General features: G+C 46.5%; 1 protein-coding gene across 3 annotated transcripts in view; it reads right to left on the reverse strand.

Moving 5' to 3' along the window:
- The window catches only part of UBE3B (ubiquitin protein ligase E3B), a 554003-nt gene that overhangs the window by 72688 nt on the left and 459341 nt on the right, over window positions 1–21974 (reverse strand). For all 3 annotated transcript variants that reach the window (XM_078667365.1, XM_078667367.1, XM_078667366.1), the window contains one exon: window positions 20624–20682. In XM_078667365.1, the coding sequence (XP_078523491.1) occupies window positions 20624–20682 (59 nt within the window). The remainder of the gene's footprint in view (window positions 1–20623; window positions 20683–21974) is intronic.

Genomic DNA, 21974 nt, shown 5'->3' on the forward strand with positions numbered 1-21974 from the left:
TTCGTGGCCAGTGCCCGTATATTCTCAAATCATATCCCTAGACACGTGTTTCTGGTTAAATACCTTCATCAGTAGGGAAAAATGTTTTCAGGGGTTGCTTGACATGCCACCGTCATCTCCTCAGGACTATTACCACTCTCGGTGTGCACGGGCGTCTCTCAGAGCTCGTCAGCTCATGGCCCACGGGAGCCATTCAATAACAAACACAAGGGGTAGGGAGAGCCGCGAACATGTCCTTGCCGGATTGCCCCATTGCCTCATGGTCATTGTAGGTTGGTATTCTTCGTTTTTGTTCAAAATTCTCAAAATGTTCAAAAGTTCGTGGCCAGTGCCCGTATATTCTCACATCATATCCCTAGACACGTGTTTCTGGTTAAATACCTTCATCAGTAGGGAAAAATATTTTCAGGGGTGGCTTGACATGCCACCGTCATCTCCTCAGGACTATTACCACTCTCAGTGTGCACGGGCGTCTCCCAGAGCTCGTCAGCTCATGGCCCACGGGAGCCATTCAATACAAAACACAGGGGGTAGGGAGAGCCGCGAACATGTCCTTGCCGGATTGCCCCATTGCCTCATGGTCATTGTAGTTTGGTATTCTTCGTTTTCGTTCAAAATTCTCAAAATGTTCAAAAGTTCGTGGCCAGTGCCCGTATATTCTCAAATCATATCCCTAGACACGTATTTCTGGTTAAATACCTTCATCAGTAGGGAAAAATATTTTCAGGGGTTGCTTGACATGCCACCGTCATCTCCTCAGGACTATTACCACTCTCGGTGTGCAAGGGCATCTCCCAGAGCTCGTCAGCTCATGGCCCACGGGAGCCATTCAATACAAAACACAGGGGGTAGGGAGAGCCGCGAACATGTCCTTGCCGGATTGCCCCATTGCCTCATGGTCATTGTAGTTTGGTATTCTTCGTTTTCGTTCAAAATTCTCAAAATGTTCAAAAGTTCGTGGCCAGTGCCCGTATATTCTCAAATCATATCCCTAGACACGTGTTTCTGGTTAAATACCTTCATCAGTAGGGAAAAATATTTTCAGGGGTTGCTTGACATGCCACCGTCATCTCCTCAGGACTATTACCACTCTCGGTGTGCACAGGCGTCTCCCAGAGCTCGTCAGCTCATGGCCCACGGGAGCCATTCAATACAAAACACAGGGGGTAGGGAGAGCCTCGAACATGTCCTTGCCGGATTGCCCCATTGCCTCATGGTCATTGTAGATTGGTATTCTTCGTTTTCGTTCAAAATTCTCAAAATGTCCAAAAATTCGTGGCCAGTGCCCGTATATTCTCAAATCATATCCCTAGACACGTGTTTCTGGTTAAATACCTTCATCAGTAGGGAAAAATATTTTCAGGGGTTGCTTGACATGCCACCGTCATTCCTGAGAAAATTGCGGCAGCACGTCTAGCGACCTATGAATATTTTCCCTACTGATGAAAGAGGAATCTAGAAACACGTGTCTAGGGACACGCTTGAAGAGAATACTGGCACTGGCCAATGAACTGCGAGAACTGTGTAGTGAGCGAATAACACTGAACCACATCAGCCATGATGCAAAGAGGTAATTCAGCTGTGACGTGTCTAGCGATGTGCTCCAACCCCCTTTTGGACTGTTTAAAATGGCTCTCGTGAGCCGTGAGCCGACGAGCTCGGGGGCACTTGCTTGCTGAGAGTGGTATTATTCCTGAGAAAATTGCGGCAGCACATCTAGCGACCTATGAATATTTTCCCTACTGATGAAAGAGGAATCTAGAAACACGTGTCTAGAGATACGCTTGAAGAGAATACTGGCACTGGCCAATGAACTGCGAGAACTTTGTAGAGAGCGAATAACACTGAACCACATCAACCATGATGCAAAGAGGAAATTCAGCTGTGACGTGTCTAGGGATGTGCTCCAACCCCCTTTTGGACTCTTTAAAATGGCTCTCGTGAGCCGTGAGCTGACGAGCTCGGGGGCACTTGCTTGCTGAGAGTGGTATTATTCCTGAGAAAATTGCGGCAGCATGTCTAGCGACCTATGAATATTTTCCCTACTGATGAAAGAGGAATCTAGAAACACGTGTCTAGGGATACGCTTGAAGAGAATACTGGCACTGGCCAATGAACTGCGAGAACTGTATAGAGAGCAAATGACACTGAACCACATCAACCATGATGCAAAGAGGTAATTCAGCTGTGATGTGTCTAGCGATGTGCTCCAACCCCCTTTTAAAAGTTAATAAATTATTTGACACCAAAACGGCAGAAATTCAACCAGTAGAACTGAAGATATGCAGTTTTAAAGATATAGGTCAAAACAGTGCATAGAAGCACAAGGGCCAACTGTGAATACCTGGTCGCACCGCACAAGGACAAAGTCACAAGTTCCGGTCGACTGCGGTGGAGTGCATGCCAGCTGCATGGATCAGGTTAGGCTCTCTGTGAATTGTACGTTATCTTCTGGATGTGCCAGGTAGCGTTGGTTCCGAGGAGCGTTGCAGGGTCTTGACTCAAGTTGTGTCAGTTCCTATCAGGAGCTGCTTGGCAAGGTCTGCGTCAAGTAGAGCCAGTTCCGATGGGGAGCTGTGAGGGCTTCAATTGTAGATCATGCATCGAGTTGCACCACAGTGCGTTGGTTCCACCGAGGCGCGTTGAGGACTGCGTCGGGTTCCGTTGCACTGCGTTAACGCTGATGGGAACCGCAGCTGGGCTGGCAGAGCACACCTTTATCCCCACTTCCAAAGGTCCAGAAGTGATCTGAAGAGTGGGTCTGAGGCCCCCTTTTTTATACTTGGCGTCCACTTTGAAGTGAGGAAAACTTATGGAATTTCGCCCTACAGACGTTTCTGGAATTTCTTGCCTTCCTGCTCTGGTGTTAGTCTATCTGGGAGCAAAATAGGGTTGTGTGAAGTCCTTTGTGTGTGAGCTGTGCAAGTGCCTTTGAAGTGCAAGCCTGGTAGGTGACAGCTCTGCCCCGCCATTAAGCCAGGATGGCCCAGGCTGCCAACACCCAGACCCTCTATTGTGATGCAGTCTTGGCGGAATACATGCAGGCCAACTTCCAACTGCACCTAGTCATGTGACCCAGGAATTTTACCATGTTTAAAGGAGAGAGAACAAGCATGTTAGCGCTAGTTATCACTGGTAGAGTGCTCAGTGTCCTAAAAATCAACAACAAAAATGGGTTCAGAAAACAAGAGGGTGAAGGCAAAAAGTTTGGGAATGACCCTGCAGAGAGGGCCCGGTCCAACTGTTACAATAAATTGGCACACACCATGTTAGCTAGGCAAATAGTAAGATTATAGAAAGAACATGATGTCAGCTACAGAACAGAATGATGACACAGTGGACCTAAACAATGAGGTGTATGAACAAAGGGACAATTCTCATATCAAGGCACATGGTCATGAGATTCGAGATATTGACAATAGACGCCCCGTTTCTAAGCAGTAAGGTATAAATTAGCTGCCGGGCTGATGTAACAGTTTGTCAATGTTATATGCGATAGATGCTTATCTGATTCACTCTGTAATAAAATAAAAACCTAATCCTAAATAAATAAAAAAACTAAGATTAGATTACAAAAATACTATATTGTATTAGAGTTGTTCAAATACCGTGTTCTTATTACACTACAAAAATAGACTGAAGATCACACTATTTTCACCTTCCTAAATATACTATATTACATCAGACACATAGAAAATGACGGGACAAAACGTATTCTCAGTAGTAATTAATCTTATGTATGATTACATCACTCGTACTAGTTTGGTAGTTGAACTTTTTATTCTACTTTTTGTGCCACCTGTTGTTCCAAAACGGAAAAGGGAAGGGAAAAGACGATAAGAGTAAAAAAAGGACAAACTCAAGAGTCCTTCCAAGCATCTTGTATGAGAACAGATTGAAGCATCCAGCTTCTCTCACAGATTATTTTCACTGGGTCCTTCTCTGTTTTTGGTGAGACCAAGTTCAGCAAGGGGAAAAATAACCTTTTGTGCTTGTATGTTCTATCTAACTTCTCATCACGTTGTTGGTCACACTATGTGCATTGTCAGATGCCTTAGCACATGACTACCAATCGGGAAGTCCCCTAACTCTTATGAGAATCTTTTAAGCGTGTGCTAGCGAGAATCTTTTAAGCGTGTGTGGTCCCTCTTTTGTCTGAGCATCTCTGTAATTTGCCCTTAGCTTAACTGGGTTGAGAACAAGTATAAATAAAAAATGCCACTCATGCAGGATAATATATTTTATTCACCTGTTCATAATGGCATGGTTAACAAATATGTTTGGTCATATGTAGAGTTTGAGAGTCTCTAACAAGATGGATAAAGTCTACTTGTGACCAAACCAATATGTTTAGTTAAGATTTCGAAAAAGCGAACATTTTAATAACAGACACCTAAAGAACGAGGATGGGTTTTTGGATCATTGTTGATCTCCCATGTCCATTATTTGAAGAATGTAGAAGGCATGTGTTCTAAGGGATTGATCTTTGTGAACGATTCAAATCCCGATTGAATATGCAACATTTCTTTTCCATGCCTTTCGTCTTGCTAGATTTGGTGGACAAACTTTCGGGATACAGGCAGACATGTCATGGAATTCTTTGCCGCCGAGCGTCTGAAACTCTGAAACTTTCTGCAACCTTAAAAACCTCTTCAACGTGGACATTGTTTTGGGGTGCCTAAATGACAATTTAGTTTAACAGTGCCTGTATGTCTATCCAGGTGTAAGTCTGTGCTATAAGTCCCAAATAACATAACATATAATATTAAAACCCTGCACCAATAGGAATGGAAAGGCTCAATTAATCTGAAAAGAAACTGTAAATCCATCACGAAACCTGAAAACAGAAGAAGGAAAGAACACAATCTATGAGCACACACCCCCAAATACCACTCTCAAGAGGTGTGCCTGTGGCTTTTAGGCAAGTCCTAGGAAAACGTTTTTGATACTTAACTTCCGTGTGCAGAATTAATGAATATTTTTATTTATTTGAAAATTTCTGTAGCTCTCAATCACTAGGAAGTATGTGGACGCTGTACATATAGAACAACAGATTACATGTTGCAGTGGCAATAATAATAATTTGAAAAAACCTTTTAAAGAAGAACATATCAGTCTGTAGAAAAGTGCCTCTATTTTTATGATCCCCTCTCCCCGCCCAATTTTGGATTTCTGCTGCTGGTTTTTCAACTCTGTCGTGCAGTGAGCCCTGTAGGACGGGCCCCACTGCATTTGCTCTGACAGCTTGAAGTATGAGAACGATTGACTAATACCCGATTACCAAATTTAACTTGCGCTTAAGTTCCTAGTATATAGTACAAGAGGTGATCAGGGCTAGTTAGTTAAATGTCACTAGCAGACAGAAGCACTTACTTGTGCAACCATTACAGTGACAAAGGTGAACACGTGACTCTAGGTCTGCCACTGCAGCCTGGTCAGGCATCTACCAAACTGCCAAATCAACATTGCAATATAAGCCCTCTTGCCAAGACAAAACCTTCCTTTCCAATATCAATAACATCCCATAGGCAAGGATTTGGTAGCCCTCAGGGCAGGGTGCTAGATATTAAAAAATAAGGCATGTTCCTCTCGTGTTTGACATGCCCAGATAGTGAAAACTCGAAATTGACATTTTCACTGTAGTAAGGCAAGTAGCCCTATTGGCTAATCGAGTTTCACTAACCCACACTATAAGCATTACTTTCCATATGGGACCACCAAATATGACACTTTTGGCTATCAAATAAATTGCTGCATTAAACCGGACTCATTGATAAAGTTGTATTGGAAGGAACTTTTGAAGCAAAGGTGATTTAAGACTTTGTTGCTTAAACCTCTGCTAGCCATTACTGACTGTCCGCAGATGTTGTCCACCGAGACCACAGGCTGCCACCTGCTAGGAAGTGTGAAGCGGTCATAGGAACAGGGAAGAAAAGGAACTGTTGGTGGGAGAAGGTGTGACCTCCTCCAGCAGGATGACTACCGGGTGGTGGCCACAGATGACTTCTACATGCTTTACACCTGTTCCTTTGATTAAAATTGCCTGCTCTGCACCACTGCTACCAAGGAATAAGTTAAAGGTTTTATTAAAAAACCTAACTGGACCTGATACAGATTGTGATATTATTATATGGTGAGGTATCACAATGCCGTCACATAATAGTCCACCTTCCTGCAAGTGCTAAAGGGGCAGGGAGGGACAATTACATATGAACAAATTGTGGTCTTCAGCTGAATAGGATAGGAACCAAATGGGCATAGCAGATGGGCTCAGCATTGAGGACAACTACTCATTAGGAAGGTATATTCTGAAAAGATGAATTTTTAAACAACCCTACAAGTACTTAAGCATGGGGTCTGTCTTAATTTGCTTGGTACGCACTTGTGAAAGATTGCTGCATGTTATGTTCTGGAATGAGGACTTTCCAATACTAGTGCTATCTTGCTTCACAGACCTCTTTTACCATTGAAAGGTTTGAGGAAGTATGTGAGATAGGTTGGAGTGTTAAAATGCAATGTGTTGTATGTGAGACAATAGAGTTTTTACTTACTAATAACCTCATGTAATCTGATTGTCCTTACTTCAGGATGATCAGTCTGGTCATAGCTTAGAATATGGCTTTCAAGAGTTTGCATGAAGACTGAGGCAGACCTACCAGTACTGCATTACAAAAGTTTAGTTCCAGTCATGATATAAGTAAAGAGTGGGCAGCAGCCTTTAGTTTCTTGGATATTAACAAAGGTTGAATTTTTGGGGGGGCAAGGTTCTCTGCTTTGATAACTATTAATGTGTGGTACTATTGAGATATGCAGTATCAAGTGAGAAACCTGGAAAGATCAGTGTGCGAGATGTGAGAATTCTGAAGCTTATACCTCTTTGAGCAGATCAGGACTGAAACTTAGTGTTTTGGTGAGAACTGAATAAACTCAGTCTTTTTTGTGTTGAGTTTAAGAAAGCTGTTAGTCATCTACTCTACATCTATGATAGCTGCATGCAACTGTGTGATATTCTGTATGAGGATTTTATCATCTGAATCTGTGTATCATCAACATACTCATCAAGTGCAACTCCGGTACCCTCACAGATGAAACTCATTGTCTCAAGGTGCAGGTAAAGACTGAAAAAACAATGGAGCTGGATTGCCACGCTGGCGAATGGTGCAAGCTACAGTGGAGGAGACTGAGATGTGAAAGCTAATCTGGCATCGTTACAGACGTACGAGACAAACCAGATCAACTCTGAGCCTCTGAAACACATGCATTTCTGGAGAACTGCTAATAGTCGCTTGCCAGCCACAGTATGAAAGGCTGCACAAGGATCTAACATAACGAAGACATGAATTTCCTCCATCAAGGATCTGATGACCATCGTTCAGGATTAGTCTGCAGACAAACCTTGAAACATCAAAAATGTGTTCCTTCTATTGAACATATACACACGTAGCTGTAAAGTACCTTGAGTAAACAAATGCTTGCCAAGTAAGAATCTCAATAACTGAAGTTAGGGAGAAATTTATGATTTCCGAGTCAAATTAACAAAAAATACAAGGGGCGTGTGAGGCATTAGAGGACAAGATAAATATTCTGGTGGAAAGGGTTGGGGCAATGGAAGTCTCTTTAGAAGACCTCTCAAAAAAGGTTGACACGAACAAAGAGGAGATCCAGAAACTGAAAAACGATGTCAAAATCCTCCGGGACAAACTGGAAGCCCTTGAAAATAGCGCTAGACGGAACAACCTAAGGAATTTGAATGTTCCTGAGGGCCTTGAGGGGGAAGACATTAGGGGGTTTACGTTCAACCTCTTAAAAGAATTTTACATGGACGTGAATCACAGCAGTCAGAGGACGATATTCAAAGAGTGCACCGTGACTCCTTCCTAAAAAGAACGGCGAAGAAGAACCCGAGAAGGATCCTGGTAAACTTTAAATCATATACATTAAAAGAGAAAATCCTGGCCGGGGCACTTAAAGCAGGAATATTCAAAAATGGAGATTGGTCTTTTCATTTCAGATCAGACATTACACGTACCACGCACGACAGGCAATAGGAGCTCAGTTTATTCAAGAGATAAGGCAGTTGGGGGCCACTGCTAACCTACGCTTTCCCGCCTGCCTAAAGGTGATTTGAAACAACAAGATGTATAACTTTAGAGATCGCAATGAAGTTAGAATAATGATCAAACAGATAAAAGCACAGCAAAAATAAATTATGTTGATATTGCCGATGTTAAAGAGAGAGCTCGATGGAGGTAATCACACAGAATACCTCTAGCTATTTGGGAGGGTTCCCCAGGGTGGGGTGGGTGGGTCACATGCAAAAAGAAACTTCAAATAAAAAATCATTTTTTGGTTTTCCCTGGGTGGGGGAGCAGGTGGGTAAAAAAAAATAACTGAAACTGTCCTCATTTGTTAATTTGGGTCAATTGGTTGCTTTGGGTGAGTTAGGTCTCCAACCATGTCTGGTAAACTTAAATCACGCGGTTAGGGTGTACTCTAATTATGGCAAGTCAAGATAGGCCTATCTACTTGAAGGTTTCATCTTGGAATGTTAGTGGTCTCAGAGTGGCCCCTCTAAGAAATAACATTTTGGAGTACCTAAGACTTTAACACTGTTTTTTTTTAATACAGGAGTCTCATATACTTGAAGAGGAATGGGCGGAGATACTTAAGGGGCAAAAGGCATTGTGTATGCACCACTCAGTCGTGCTGAGTGAAGGGGGTTGCACTCCTTTAAAAAAGCTATTCAAGCTACGTTGGGAGAATGTGTCGTCGACCCCCTTGGTAGATGGGTAATAGCTAAGGCTAAGGTTCGAGGTGTTTGGCTGTCCTTCGTGGGATATTATGGCCTCAATTTAGACCATCCTGCCCCTCTTCATGCCCTACTTCTTCAGCTAGTTAACATAAATTAACCCATCATACTGGGAGGGGATTTTATCATAGTTATATACCCAGCCCAAGATACAACATCTAGGAGGGCGGCGGCTGCAACACCCAATATGAGAAAGGCTTTGAAACAGGTGATGGTTGATATGGGACTTATTGACATCTGAAAGTTTATGGGTGGTAAGGGAGAGACGGCAGGGGGGAAGTTCACCTTTCATAACAAAAAACATGGCCATCGATCTAGAATAGACTTTTTTCTGGTAGATGCAACCATTTGTAAAAATACCATTAGAGTCACTCATGTTCCAGAACACCTATCAGATCACTGCTGTCACTTTAGAGATTACTCTTAGAAATAGGCCCTCTTCACAGAGATGGACACTAAATCACATACTACTGTAAGACCTGCAGGTGGTTGAAAAATTTAAGGTTGCCACAAAGGAGTTTTTTTCCTCTAACCTAAATTCCGCCCCTCTGAACATCGTATGGGATACCTATAAGGCTTTTTTAAGAGGTATATTAATTAGTTTCAATGCAGCACAAAGCAGGAGCACAAAGCAGGTAGGTGAGGGAAGACATCAAGAATTTAGAAGTCTCAGTACATACTTTTCAACAAGCCTTAGAGCAGGTTCCCAGCAGTTCCAACACAGTACAACAGGAGCAGGAATTGTAACGGTCTAGATCCAAGTTAGCCGAATGTTTAGAAGTAATAGGAGGAAATGGAAAGCTAGCAGATTGTCGCATCATGCGTATGGGAAAGGATGTGGCAAACTGCTTGCCTGGAAGATCAAGGCTGATCAGACAAGGAATCTGATGAAGGATGTTAGATGTCAAAATTCAGGTGAAATAGTTTCAAATGATATTGAGATCGAAAATGCTTTTGTATATTTCTTTCAAGATCTCTATACAGAAGATTTGTAGAGGGTGAGGACCAATTTGTTCGCTTTTTCCAGGATGTAGAGCTATTGTGTCTTCAGGGTGCTGCAAGAGATGGTTTGAACATTCCTATTACTTAGGAAGAAATTCTTAAGGCTGTTAGTGGTTTAAAAAGGGGGAAAGCTGCAATGCCCGATTCCCTGCCCAACGAGATCTATATGATCTTAAAGGACGAGCTTATACCTATTATATTGCAGCTTTTCAACTTGGCCTTTATACATATTCAGGACCTCCCATCTTCCTGGGATGTTGCTACAATAACTATACTTCTTAAAGCTGTCAAGAATGCGAGGGTTTGTGAGCCTTATAGACCCATTTCCCTGCTTAATAGCGACTATAAAATGTATTCCCAGATATTAACTAAACAGCTGGATAAGGTAGCGGGGTCTTTGATCCATAGTGACCAGAAAGGGTTTATAAAAGGAAGACAATTTCACGAGTTGACTCATGAGCTAATAGGGGCAAATCGACCTGTCTAGGGAATATGGGAGTCCTCTAACAATAATGACTTTTGGCGCTGCAAAGGCATTCAACAGGGTCAGTTGATCCTTTTTTGTATAAAGTGATCCGCAGCTTTAATTTGGGAGACGTTTTCTTAGCGACAGTCAAGGCTGTGTATAAAAATCCCTCAGCCAGGGTTTTAGTCAACTGACACCTCTCTAAAGCAATTACCATTGGTAGAGGGACTAGACAGGGATGCCCTCTTTCCCCACTTCTTTTTAATCTCTATATAGAACCACTAGCAAGCAAACTAATGGCGAATCGGAATATCTGTCCTTTTGTATTTAACGGTAGGAAAAGAAAATTGGGTTATACGCTGATGATTTTCACAGTAGATTTGACAAAGTCACTCCTGGCAATACAAGAAACTCTTGAAGACTTCGGTAAGGTATCAGGTTACGTTATTGACCAACAAAAAACGGAGTTGATGCAGTGGAATACACATCATGTGAGCGCTCTAATTAGACAAGAGATAAGGTACTTGGGGATCCAAATAGTGCATAATTTGGAAATATTTGTGTAAGTAAACTTCGATAATCTAGCTACCAGCACCAGAAAACAACTAATGACCAGGGGAGCCCTACCACTATCCTTTTTGGGTAGATTTAACCTTTTGAAAATGTCTATCCTTCCTAAATTAACTTTCTTATTTAATACCATTCCCCTAGAGTTTAAAAGGGAGTGGTTTAAAAAAGTACAAGGGGATTTCATCAGTTTTATCTGGGGAAATAAAAAGTCCAGATTCTACTGGAAAAAGCTCTGGGAAAACAGGGAGCCGGTGGCATCGCTAGCCCAGACGTCTATCAATATTACTGGGCTTTCGATTTGAAACATTTTCGTCAGGTTTTGAGGGGCAGGGACTTTCTGACTCCGCTTTTTAGAGCCCTCACCACAGACTTTTCCGATCAGAGTTTTTTTTTTTTTTTTTTTTTAAAACAGATTTTATTGATTGCATAGTAAACACATATTACGCAATGCTCTGTAATCCAGAGACAATCACCATCATCAATGTATCAATCATAAATGCAGTCATTTCTTATATTAAGTCAGAACATACAAACAAAGGGTGTATCCAGGAACCCCCCCACCCCGCAGAGCCACCCCCCCGCGCGCGCCGCTGCCTGCTCCACCACTATCATGTACAAACAGTAGAATAGGTGTCTAGTGCACCTACGTGCCAGTATTATAGTCATGCCTGACAAGCTGTCAGAAGGGCTGGTTAGCACCGTCCTCAGGTGGCGGATCCAGCTCCAGGCCACGATAATCTGCCCACCGCTTCCAGATTTTGAAATGTTTCCGAGGGCAGCCCCTCGCCACATATATGGGTTGTTCTAGCCCCATGCAGAAGTCCATCCCATTTTTCCAGGCCACAAGCGACGGAGCCCAGGGCTCCTTCCATGAGCGTGCAATGTCTCTCTTTGCTAGCGTTAGACCCAGTAACAGTAGATGGCGCTGATACCTGTTGCCCCCAGCTTAGGATCCCTCTGAAGCACCCAGGCCAGAACCTCACCCAGACATTGGAACACTCCCTTCCAGAATCTCTGTAGCGCCCCGCAGTCCCAAACTGTATGCTTCAACGTTCCCACCTCCGATCCACACCTAAGACAATCAGGGGACGCCACCAAGCCCGCCCTCCACAAGCGCTGTCTGGTATAATATGTGCGGTGCAAGTAGCGGAATTGGACAAGCCGCAAGCGCGTGGAAATCGCAGCACCCCTGGGGCCCTCCAGCGCCTCCACCCAATCTTCCTCATCCAATTCCCCAACATCCTTCTCCCATGTGGTCTTGAGGCGTTGTAGGTCTGTGGAGCAGTGTCGTACAAGGGTTTGGTATATGCGAGACAGTTTCTTGTCGGGCAGCTCCCCCATAAAAACTTTAGCCTCCAGCGGGCTGAACTCCGGGAGACTCTCCAATCCTGCAATGTATGGCGTTAGGGCGTGACGGAGTTGGAGATATTTATATAATTGGATACGTGGCATCCCGAATTCCTCCCGCATGTTATCAAAGGACTTAAGCACGCACCCGGACATAACATCCCCTAGGGTAGAGACGCCAATCGCATCCCAGCCCCGAAAACCTGTTAACGTGTCCATCTGGGGCAGCCGCCCATTGCGCCACAACGGGGTTTCCTGGGTGAGGACACCCCACCAACCCATCCTACGTAAAGCCTGTCTCCATACCAGCAAGACCACCTGTGTGACGGATGGCAGAGACTTCCTGAGAGGTGCAGAGTATAACAGTGTGTGGACGGACGCAGTGCCCATCAGGGCCCTCTCTACCGCATATGCCGGGTCGCTCCTGTCCGCATACCACCAGTCATTTAACACCACAAGATGGGATGCCTGATAGTACGACAGGACATCGGAGGTAGCCCCCAGTGTAGGTCGAGCGGAAGCAAGTCCGCAGGGCAACCCATGCGGCACCCCCCTCCCACAAGAACCCGCTCAGCGCCGAGTTGAGGCGCCGGAACCAGGCAAGCGAGACCAAAACTGGATGGTTTTGCAGTTGGTAAATCAGGCGTGGAAGCACCACCATTTTAAAAATGGCCGATCGGCCCTGTATGGAGAGCGGCATCCTAGACCACACCTTCAGGTCTTCACGAGTGCGCTCCCAGACCGGTGCGATGTTACGCTCCCGGCGACGGTCGCGTCCTCAGAGAGGAACACTCCCAGGTACTTCAGTCCGTCCGTGGCCAACTGGAGCCCCCGCGCCCAATCCCCCACCGGCTGCGGGCCTCCCAATATCCAGAGTGTAGATTTCTCGGGATTCATAAAGAGACCAGAGGTTTCGCCAAAGATTTGTAAAATCCGTAAGAGACAGGGTCCCGATCGCTCCAGGTCCGTGAGAAAAAACAGCACATCATCGGCGTAAAGGGCTATTCTATCAGTGAGGTCCGCCGACCATCGAAAGCACTCGAGGGGTTCCATTGCAAGCGCAAAGAGATATGGGGAGAGGGGGCAGCCCTGCCTTGTCCCACGCCCGATCCGGAAGGAACGGGATACCCCCCCCCAACCCGCACCGCGGCCGTGAGGTCTGTGTAAAGGAGTCGCACATACGCCTGAAAGCGAGGGCCTAGGTTCAGGCGTCCCAGGAGGGCAAACAAGTATGTCCAGCTCAAGGATTCGAACGCCCTGTCCATGTCCGCTAAAAACAGCGCCACCTGTTCCCCCAATCGTCGCCACGCTGATATCGCGACCTGGGCACGTCTAATATGACGAGTAGCACGCTGTGGCATAAAGCCCGCCTGGTCCGGATGAACCAGATCCGTGATGTATGGTTTAAGTCTATTGGCAAGGGCCTTAGCCAGTATCTTGGCCTCAGTATTCAGCAAAGAGATCGGGCGGTAAGACGCGTGACTATCTGGAGGTCGCCCTGGCTTCAAGAACACCACTACTTCTGCGTGCCGCCAATCAGGGGGCAGCGCACCACTCTCACGCGCTTCTTCTATAACCGGGCGGAGATGTGGACTCAGCTGTGTCGCAAAGCGCCGAAAGAATTCACTTGGGAAGCCGTTGGGTCCCGGCGCCTTACCCGGGTTCAATTCGCCCAGCGCAGTGGCCAGCTCATAGTCCGTCAGAGGGCGGTCTAACACCTCACGAGCCTCATCTGAGATGGTCTTTGGCGGGAGGTCATCAAGAAATCGTTGTACGATCTCTGCCTCTAGGCACTCCCGAGGCGCGTACAGCGCCTCATAGTACACAGCGAAGCTACCAGCAAGCGCAACAGGTTCAAGGATAGGCTCCCCATCCAGGCCCACTATCCGAGGCAGTGGCTGGGCATGCATGATGCCCTGACACAGGCGATGGAGCATCTTGCAGGACTTGTCGCCCCATTGGTATATACGACTTAGTGTCGCCAGCCAAGCCTGTCGGGCTTCATCGAGCAGCACTGCAGCATATTGTTGTTGCGCCAGCTGCCGCCTTGCCGGCCTTCCATCCTCCTCCCGACCCCTGCGCTCTAAAGCCTCCAGCTCCGCCTCGCGCCGCACTAGGTCTCTACGCTTTTCCCTACGCGCAGCCGCGCACCAAGAGATATCTACGCCTCGCAGCGTGGGTTTCATCGCCTCCCAAAGCGTCGCCGGGGACTCCACCGAACCAGATAAGAAATGGTCAATTTCGCAGGTCATGTGGGCACGGTAGGTGTCCTGCAGCAACTGCCAAGGCGACAGACGCCACCGAAACGGCTGCCGAGCGCAGCCAGTACCAAGCACAACATACATCGGCCAATGGTCAGACAGCGCCCGTGGCAGGATCTCCGCGGTCAACACTCTATGCACCATCACTCTTGGAACAAATATATAGTCCAATCTAGAAAAGGAGTTCCGCGCTGTGGAAAGGTAGGTGAAGTCCCTACGCGCCCCATGCTTGTATCGCCAAGTGTCCACCCAATCGAGTCTCGTGACCAGGGCTCGCAACCTAGTGGCTGGTCCTTCCCTCCCCGCCGCCTCCTGAATGCTAGCAGCGCTGCGCCATCTATCACACGAAACATCCATAACATCCTTCCAGTCCCCTCCCACAATGGACAGAGCAGTAGGCATCTCAACCCAAAGGGACAGCAGCTTCTCCACTAGGGGCCACTGCAAAGGTGGCGGGGCGTACATGCTGCCAATAACTACTGTATCTCCACCAATCTCTCCCTGCACAAAAAGATATCTACCCTGCGCATCGGTCCATGTGTGTTTATGAATAAAAGGGACTCTACGATGTATGAGTACCGCCACCCCTCGGGATCCCCTCGTGAACCCCGAGTGGTATGCATGTGTAAATCCGTTACGCTGAAGACATAGCGCCTTAGTGCCAAGCAGGTGTGTTTCTTGCAACAGGAGTATGTCCGTGCCCCTCCTCCTGGTCCATGTGAACATCGCCCCCCTCTTTACTTTGTCCAGCATCCCCCGGACATTCCAGCTCATGATCCATGTCCCAGCAGGGCCTAGCCGCACTCCCTCACCATCAAGAGACATATGTACAGTATATCATGTACCGGCCCAGCCTTACCCGGGCAACATTGGCAATACAGAAAACAGTCAGTGGGCAGCAATTGCAGCGCGGATTCTCCCTTCCCCCTTTGAAAACAACCCCCAACTCCCCCCCAACCCTCCCAAACATGGAAGCACCTGTCGTGGTCGGATCATGGTCTCGGCCCCAACTGGGAGCCCAGTGCCACCCCCTCCAATGGATCCCCTCACAACAGCCCATGTAAAACTAGACTGTCGCTCCCTCCCCAAACCAGACCAAGTATGGCCACCAGCCTAGGCAGCATTGCACCTGGTCATCTACATAAATGATGCATATGAAACATGAGTCAGATCCCACTACAGTCAAGGCACATCTTCCTGGACTCCCGGCATATCCTCGTCTTGGCGGGAAGTCGACCCGGACTGCGAGCCACGGCTCGAGCGAGATCTGCCCCTGCGCCGGCGTCGTCCCTCGGGGCCTCCTCTGGCCGAGGTACTCGAGGAGGAGTCGGACTCCCCGCCCTTAGTCGTGGTGGTCCGGACTCTTACTGTTTCATCCGTCCACTGAAAAACTTCTTCAGGAGTGGCAAAGAAAAATGTACGGGACTGGAAGATGACCCGCAGCCTCGCCGGGTAAAGCAATGCATATTGTATCTTCAGGCCCCTGAGACGAGCTTAGGCAGCGATAAAGGATTGGCGTTGTTGCTGAACCTGTTTGGTGTAGTCCGGAAAGATAAGAATATTCGCATTCTCGTATGTGAGTTTGCCCTTCAGTCGCGCCTGCTTCAGGATAGTGTCTCGGTCGGCATAGTTCAGGATTTTGGCGATCATGGGGCGCGGGCGCGCACCAGCCGGGGGTCTCTGCGTCAGCGCACGATGGGCCCTCTCGATTACAAAGCAGCGGGAGAGGACGTCAGGTGGAATCCAGCTCTCCAACCATTGCGCCAGGAAGCGCTCCGCATTATCCTTTTCACAGTCCTCGGGAAAACCTATGAAGCGAAGATTACTGCGCCGGGCGCGCCCCTCCGCTTCCTCTGCTCTCTGAACCAAGCCCTTCTGTGTTCTCTCCATGGCCAAGACCTTCTTCTTCAGGGTTGAGACATCGGCCTCCACCTCCGATATGCGCGTCTCCGTGCCCGCAATTCGTTCCACAGCGTTACGTAGGTCCTGCCGAAGGAGCATGACATCAGAGCCCACTGCCCCAATCTTGGCATCTAGCGCGTCCCTGGACTGCGTGATCGCCGCCAAGAGCGCTGCATTGTCTGGGGCTGGTGGCTGCGTTCCCTTCGCGCCAGCCGCCTCCGTGAATTTATCAATTGGCCCCTGCTTGCTTTGGCTCCCACCGCCTCCTCTCGTCATGCTGCCCTCGACGTGTACGGTGGCCTACCGGCCCCCGCGTAGCTAGCTCCCACTGCAGGCAGAGGCTCAAGAGGTCCGCCAAACGCCGGATGCCCGCACCAAGGGGGCGCAACAGTTCACTATGGCGCCGATCCCTACCAACTGCTGCGTTACCCCTCGGCCAGAGCGCACTTATGCCGGACGCTGCCCAATGTTCACGAGGGCCCCCTCAGCACTGCCAGCGCTCCGATGGATGCACGCCGGAGCCCGATGTGACCCCCCGAGTCTTGAATCTCCAGTCACAGCCGCCCCACTGCTCGGCGCTGGGCCGCTCAATACGTCGCACTGACCTGGGTAGTCGACAGCGCCCCTCGTCCAACCAGCCGCACTCCTCTGCCGATCTGCGCGGCCGCCGCGAGCACTCAAAATGGCGGCCTCTCTCCTTGGTCGTCGCTGGCTGTCTGTGGCCCAAGCTCCGGCGCAGCTCGCCTCGTCTCCAGGTCCCACCACCACAAAACCACAGGAGACGCGGTCTTCGGGGGCTCCGGATCCCCGGGTGGGCAATGGGCGCTCGCCGCTCCCACTCTCAATGCGGCCGCTTCAACCCGCCGGGCTGCACCAAAATCGAGGCCCCGGCTTCACAGGCCTCGCCAGACCACTCCAACCACGGCTCTTTGCCGGGACGCTCCCGGACCACGGGAGCCGACACCGGCGCCGCCTCTCGCCGTCGGAGAGTGCCCTCGGGATCGGGCACCAACGCTGTATCACTGGGAACTGCTACGATGACCAGGGACAGGATAAATAGGAAGGATACCTGCTGGCTGGTCGGAGCTCACGCTCTACACGACCGCCATGCTCGCCGGCTAAGCCACGCCCAGAGTTTTTTCTTTTTAAATTTGGCCACCCTAAGTTTCTTTATTTTTTAAGAAAAGTCAGACTAAAGGTTTTGGTGGGTGCCTGTAAAATCTGGTATCAAGTGAGAACATCTTTACAAATTCAATCTGTATTACCCCTGTGCACTCAATTCTTCAATTTTAAAAGAAACAATATTTTCTAAAACATTAAGGGTTGCGCAGGCATCTGTCGCACGTCGTCAGTTCGTGCCTTTTAAACTGAGAAACTGGAGTGAGCAACTTGTACTCACAAGATGCGCGCAAAATGTTACATGGAACGATGTGTTCCTACACTGTTTTATCGAGTTCAAGTCCAAACAAGTTTATGTCATATTTGTGTAATTCCACAATTTTGTTTATTATCTTTTTAAGTTCATAATTTCACTGATGTCATCTCAGTAAAAAATTCCACTTTCGATCATCACAAAAGCACCCAATGCATTTCATAGTCCTGTTGCCAATGTCTGCAAAGATCAAAAGATCATTATAAAAAGCACATATACTCAATCCTGTCATTCATTCCAGACATAACTCACATGAAGGGCCACTGCTCGCTTGTTGAACCGTCGTGATAGACGCGTGTTTTTCGATCTCCCAGTAAGTCTAAAGTTTGGCCGTTTACTGCAATTCCCGCCACGCTTGTATGAACCGTTACATTCGGTGGTTGCTATTCTGCGCTAAATCTACATGTGGTTTTCAGTTTTTGTGTTTGCTTTGGTTATCGTTCTCTTGCAGTGAGATTAGAATGCGGAAAGCTGCTTTAGAATTAATTTGCTCTTTATATGAACTTTTTTCGTCATTATGGTTTTGCATATTAGAACTTGGCAAATGATAATGTAATTCATGCTGTATTGGACTGGTCACTAATTTGGTCCTGTATGTTTCCTTACAGACCCCTGAGGAAGGGTCCTTTGTTTTCATGACCCGAAATGCATTGGGTGCTTTTGTGATGATCGAAAGTGGAATTTTTTACTGAGATGACATCAGTGAAATTATGAACTTAAAAAGATAATAAACAAAATTGTGGAATTACACAAATATGACATAAACTTGTTTGGACTTGGACTCGATAAAACAGTGTAGGAACACATCGTTCCATGTAACATTTTGCGCGCATCTTGTGAGTACAAGTTGCTCACTCCAGTTTCTCAACATCTTTACAAATACCTTATTTCAGTGAATTAGCACCAATTTGGGGCTCACCGGGCACCCCAGCTTGCCTTCATGACTCTCTGGAAATTCCTTTGCTGGAGTGTGGTATAGATAAATGGGGTCAATTTTTAGTGGATGCTAAATTAATTTCGTGGCAACATTTATCGGAGATCTCTGGGAGGTTGGTATCTAAATTTTAATATTACCAATTAACAAGCTGGGCAAGCACATTGGGGAAAGACGGAAAGGGGATCCAACATTGGGAGACCAGGATATGCTCACTGCGTCTTCTGAGAAAAGAAGTTGCAGAATGGTACTGGATGTTGATCCAGGCCACGGAAGAAGTGCAGGTTCTGTGGACAGAGATCTGGAGGGGGAACTGCCAGATCAAGACCTCGACTTGTTATGGCAAGTATCTATGTCTCATCCATGGTTATTCGTGAAGTCTGCACCTCTGAAGAAGAACCATCTTTATACTTTTCACAAAGCTTACTGGACGCCCCTGAAACTCCCCAAGATGGGAAGCCGAGAGGAGAAGTTGTGTCCCAAATGCGGAGAGGCCAACGCAACCAGTGTTCACCTGTTCTGGCGGTGCCCTTCAATCCAGACCTTTTGGCATAAAGTGGGTAAGACTCTTTCGGAAATCTTGTGTCAAGAAATTAAGGTGAGGCTGACTTTGGTTATTTTTGGGGTAGTATCAGGAGGGGGGGAAATAGGCCTCACCCTAAAATCCATAAGGCCCTTACCTTTATATTGATTCTTCTGGCACGTAGGGAGCGGTGTATTAAGTGGATACCCCCCTGTCCCCCCCACAGAGACAGAATGGCTAAGATCAATTCAAAGAACAAAGTCTCTTAACCGGGCTACCGCCCATGTTAAGAGAACAAAGTTCTGGGACCTTAGGGATAGCTGGGTTCAAACTGTGGGACCTTGATTAAATTCCCTGAATTTTCTGAAACGTTCTCTTTCTTTTTTTTCTTTCCTCTCTTTTTCTGCTGGAAACTAACAGTCCAATGATTACTGGATTCAAAATACAGGTTGCACAGATGGGGGAATTTGTTTCCCTAATTCTGGGATTGGGCATCCTTTTGCAACGGTAGATAAGAGTCAGCTACCTTCTGGACTGCGACGTTTTCAGCACCAGATGTTTTCTTTTAACACCCCTCCAGTGTGGAGAGTCCGGGCACTATATTGGCGCGGTTGGTTAGATTTGCTGACATCCAGAAAAGCAAGAATTGACAAATGAGGACAAAAAAAAAAAAAGAATATCAATAATGCCTTTGAGTAATATGTGGAGATTATGGACAGAAGCCTGGAGTACTGGAGTATCTGGGCAGATACGAATACCATGTTGCACAATATGACTCACTATCACCATTTAATTGTGGGCCAGGGTATGCTTAGTTTATATAGTACTTTCCTACAGAAGTTAAGCTTACTCTAGAAACATCAAGAGCTTTCACAATAGGAAAGTGTTTCTGAAATTCCAATTGGGCTGCACCACATCGAGCCACAGGTCTCATAGGATACATGTGTGTATAACTTTGGCCCATCTCACGGGTCCTTCACATGAAAATAATCTTCAAGGCTAACCTCCGGATTTCTTTCCAGACCAGTTTCTCTTCTTCATCTACTACAATGGAGTGATCGAAGTACTGCAAATCTGTACTATGTGCTCATGTATAATTGAATCATCCCACTGTCTCCTTGTTCATACATTACTATAGCATCCCAATTTTAAAGCCAAGGTGTTTACACTACTGAAAATACTGGCAAGCACATGATAACATAAATACATACCAATGGCTACAAAGTAATTTCAAGAAATAAAATATGTCCAATAAAAACTTTACACATTCTTCATTTCAGACAAGATCTGTTTGCTCCAATACATGTGCAATATAAGCTCATGATTTGGAGTAACATATTTAAGATGTTGATATTTAAAAGTGAAGTAAACACTTACTTATTTTCATTTGTGACTGCCATTGTCTTTCCTCCGGGAATTAGTTCATGACAAATGAGCTATGGAGGGAAACAGGAAACGTTAACTCTGGTGCTGAAGGTCTTGAAGGCTCTCTCCTACTGCCGCACACATTTTCAATAACACAGTGCACAGACTTTGCTACACTTGTGCATAACTCCTCGAAATTGGTGCCACTGCCTCCTGAGTATTTTCTCTCTGTTTCCATCCATTTATGCTAGGTAGGACACTTTTCTTTTCTCAGCTAAAGGTAAGTGGGACATAGATCGTTGGTGTAGCAGGGAAGAGTCTGCGGACTAAAAGCGCCATGAAGGTAACCATCCTTTTACAGTGTCCATATCTCTCCTATTCCCCACTTAAAAGACTGAATCAAAAGACAGAATACATTTCAGAGCTATAGTATAGTCTCAAGGCTGATGCGAAGCAAATATGTAGCAGAGGAAAGCTTCGCCATGTTTTGTATGGCTCTCGAACTATTCGCCACAGTAAGACCACTGCCACATGCACTACTCTTATAACCTGCCTGCGGTATATACACCTACTTTCTTTTCCTCTTGTGTCTCACACCTTCCTTTCCTCATCCGAGAGTGTAACATTTTTCCTTTCTTTTTTTTCCGGCTTTCTGACAACGTACCCTAAACCCACCTGAGAGTCTATGTGCAGCAGTCAACTGCAAACTGACTGTTACAGGAATGTAGGGCCCGATGTAGGTCACCAAATACCGGTCGGTAACGGACGAATTCGGCCGTTACCGACCGGTATTTGGTGATTGAGATGTAGGGCTCATTATTTTACAGAATCGGTAAATTTACGTAAAATACCGAATCGGTAATTTACCGATTCGGTAAATCCCAGATGTAGGTAGCACTGTTTACAGTGCTACAGGCCTTCAGAATTCGGTATTTTATCACCCAATACAATTTGGTGGTAAAATACCGAATTCAGGTGTACATGCACATCTGTGCATGTACACCTGTGCCATGTGACACACAGACATGCCCTTAGGGCATGTATGTGTGTCACATGACACACAAGCCTGGAATTGGGGTGCTACAGGGTGTCAAAGTGACACCCCGTTCACCCTTGCAGGATTCGGTATTTACGGAATCAGTAAATACCGATTCGGTATTTCCCATTGATTCCTATGGGCTTCAAGGTCCATAGGTACAATGGGAAATAGCGATTCGGTATTTACCGATTCGGTAAATACCGAATCGTACAGAATCGGTAATTTATTACCTACATCTGCCTGCTTCCGATTTACCGACTCTTAAATACCGAATCGGTATGATTCGTTATTCAAAGTCGGTAAATCGGAATTACCTACATCGGG

This window comes from Lissotriton helveticus, chromosome 11 (assembly GCF_964261635.1).
Source record: "Lissotriton helveticus chromosome 11, aLisHel1.1, whole genome shotgun sequence".
NCBI lineage: Eukaryota > Metazoa > Chordata > Amphibia > Caudata > Salamandridae > Lissotriton > Lissotriton helveticus.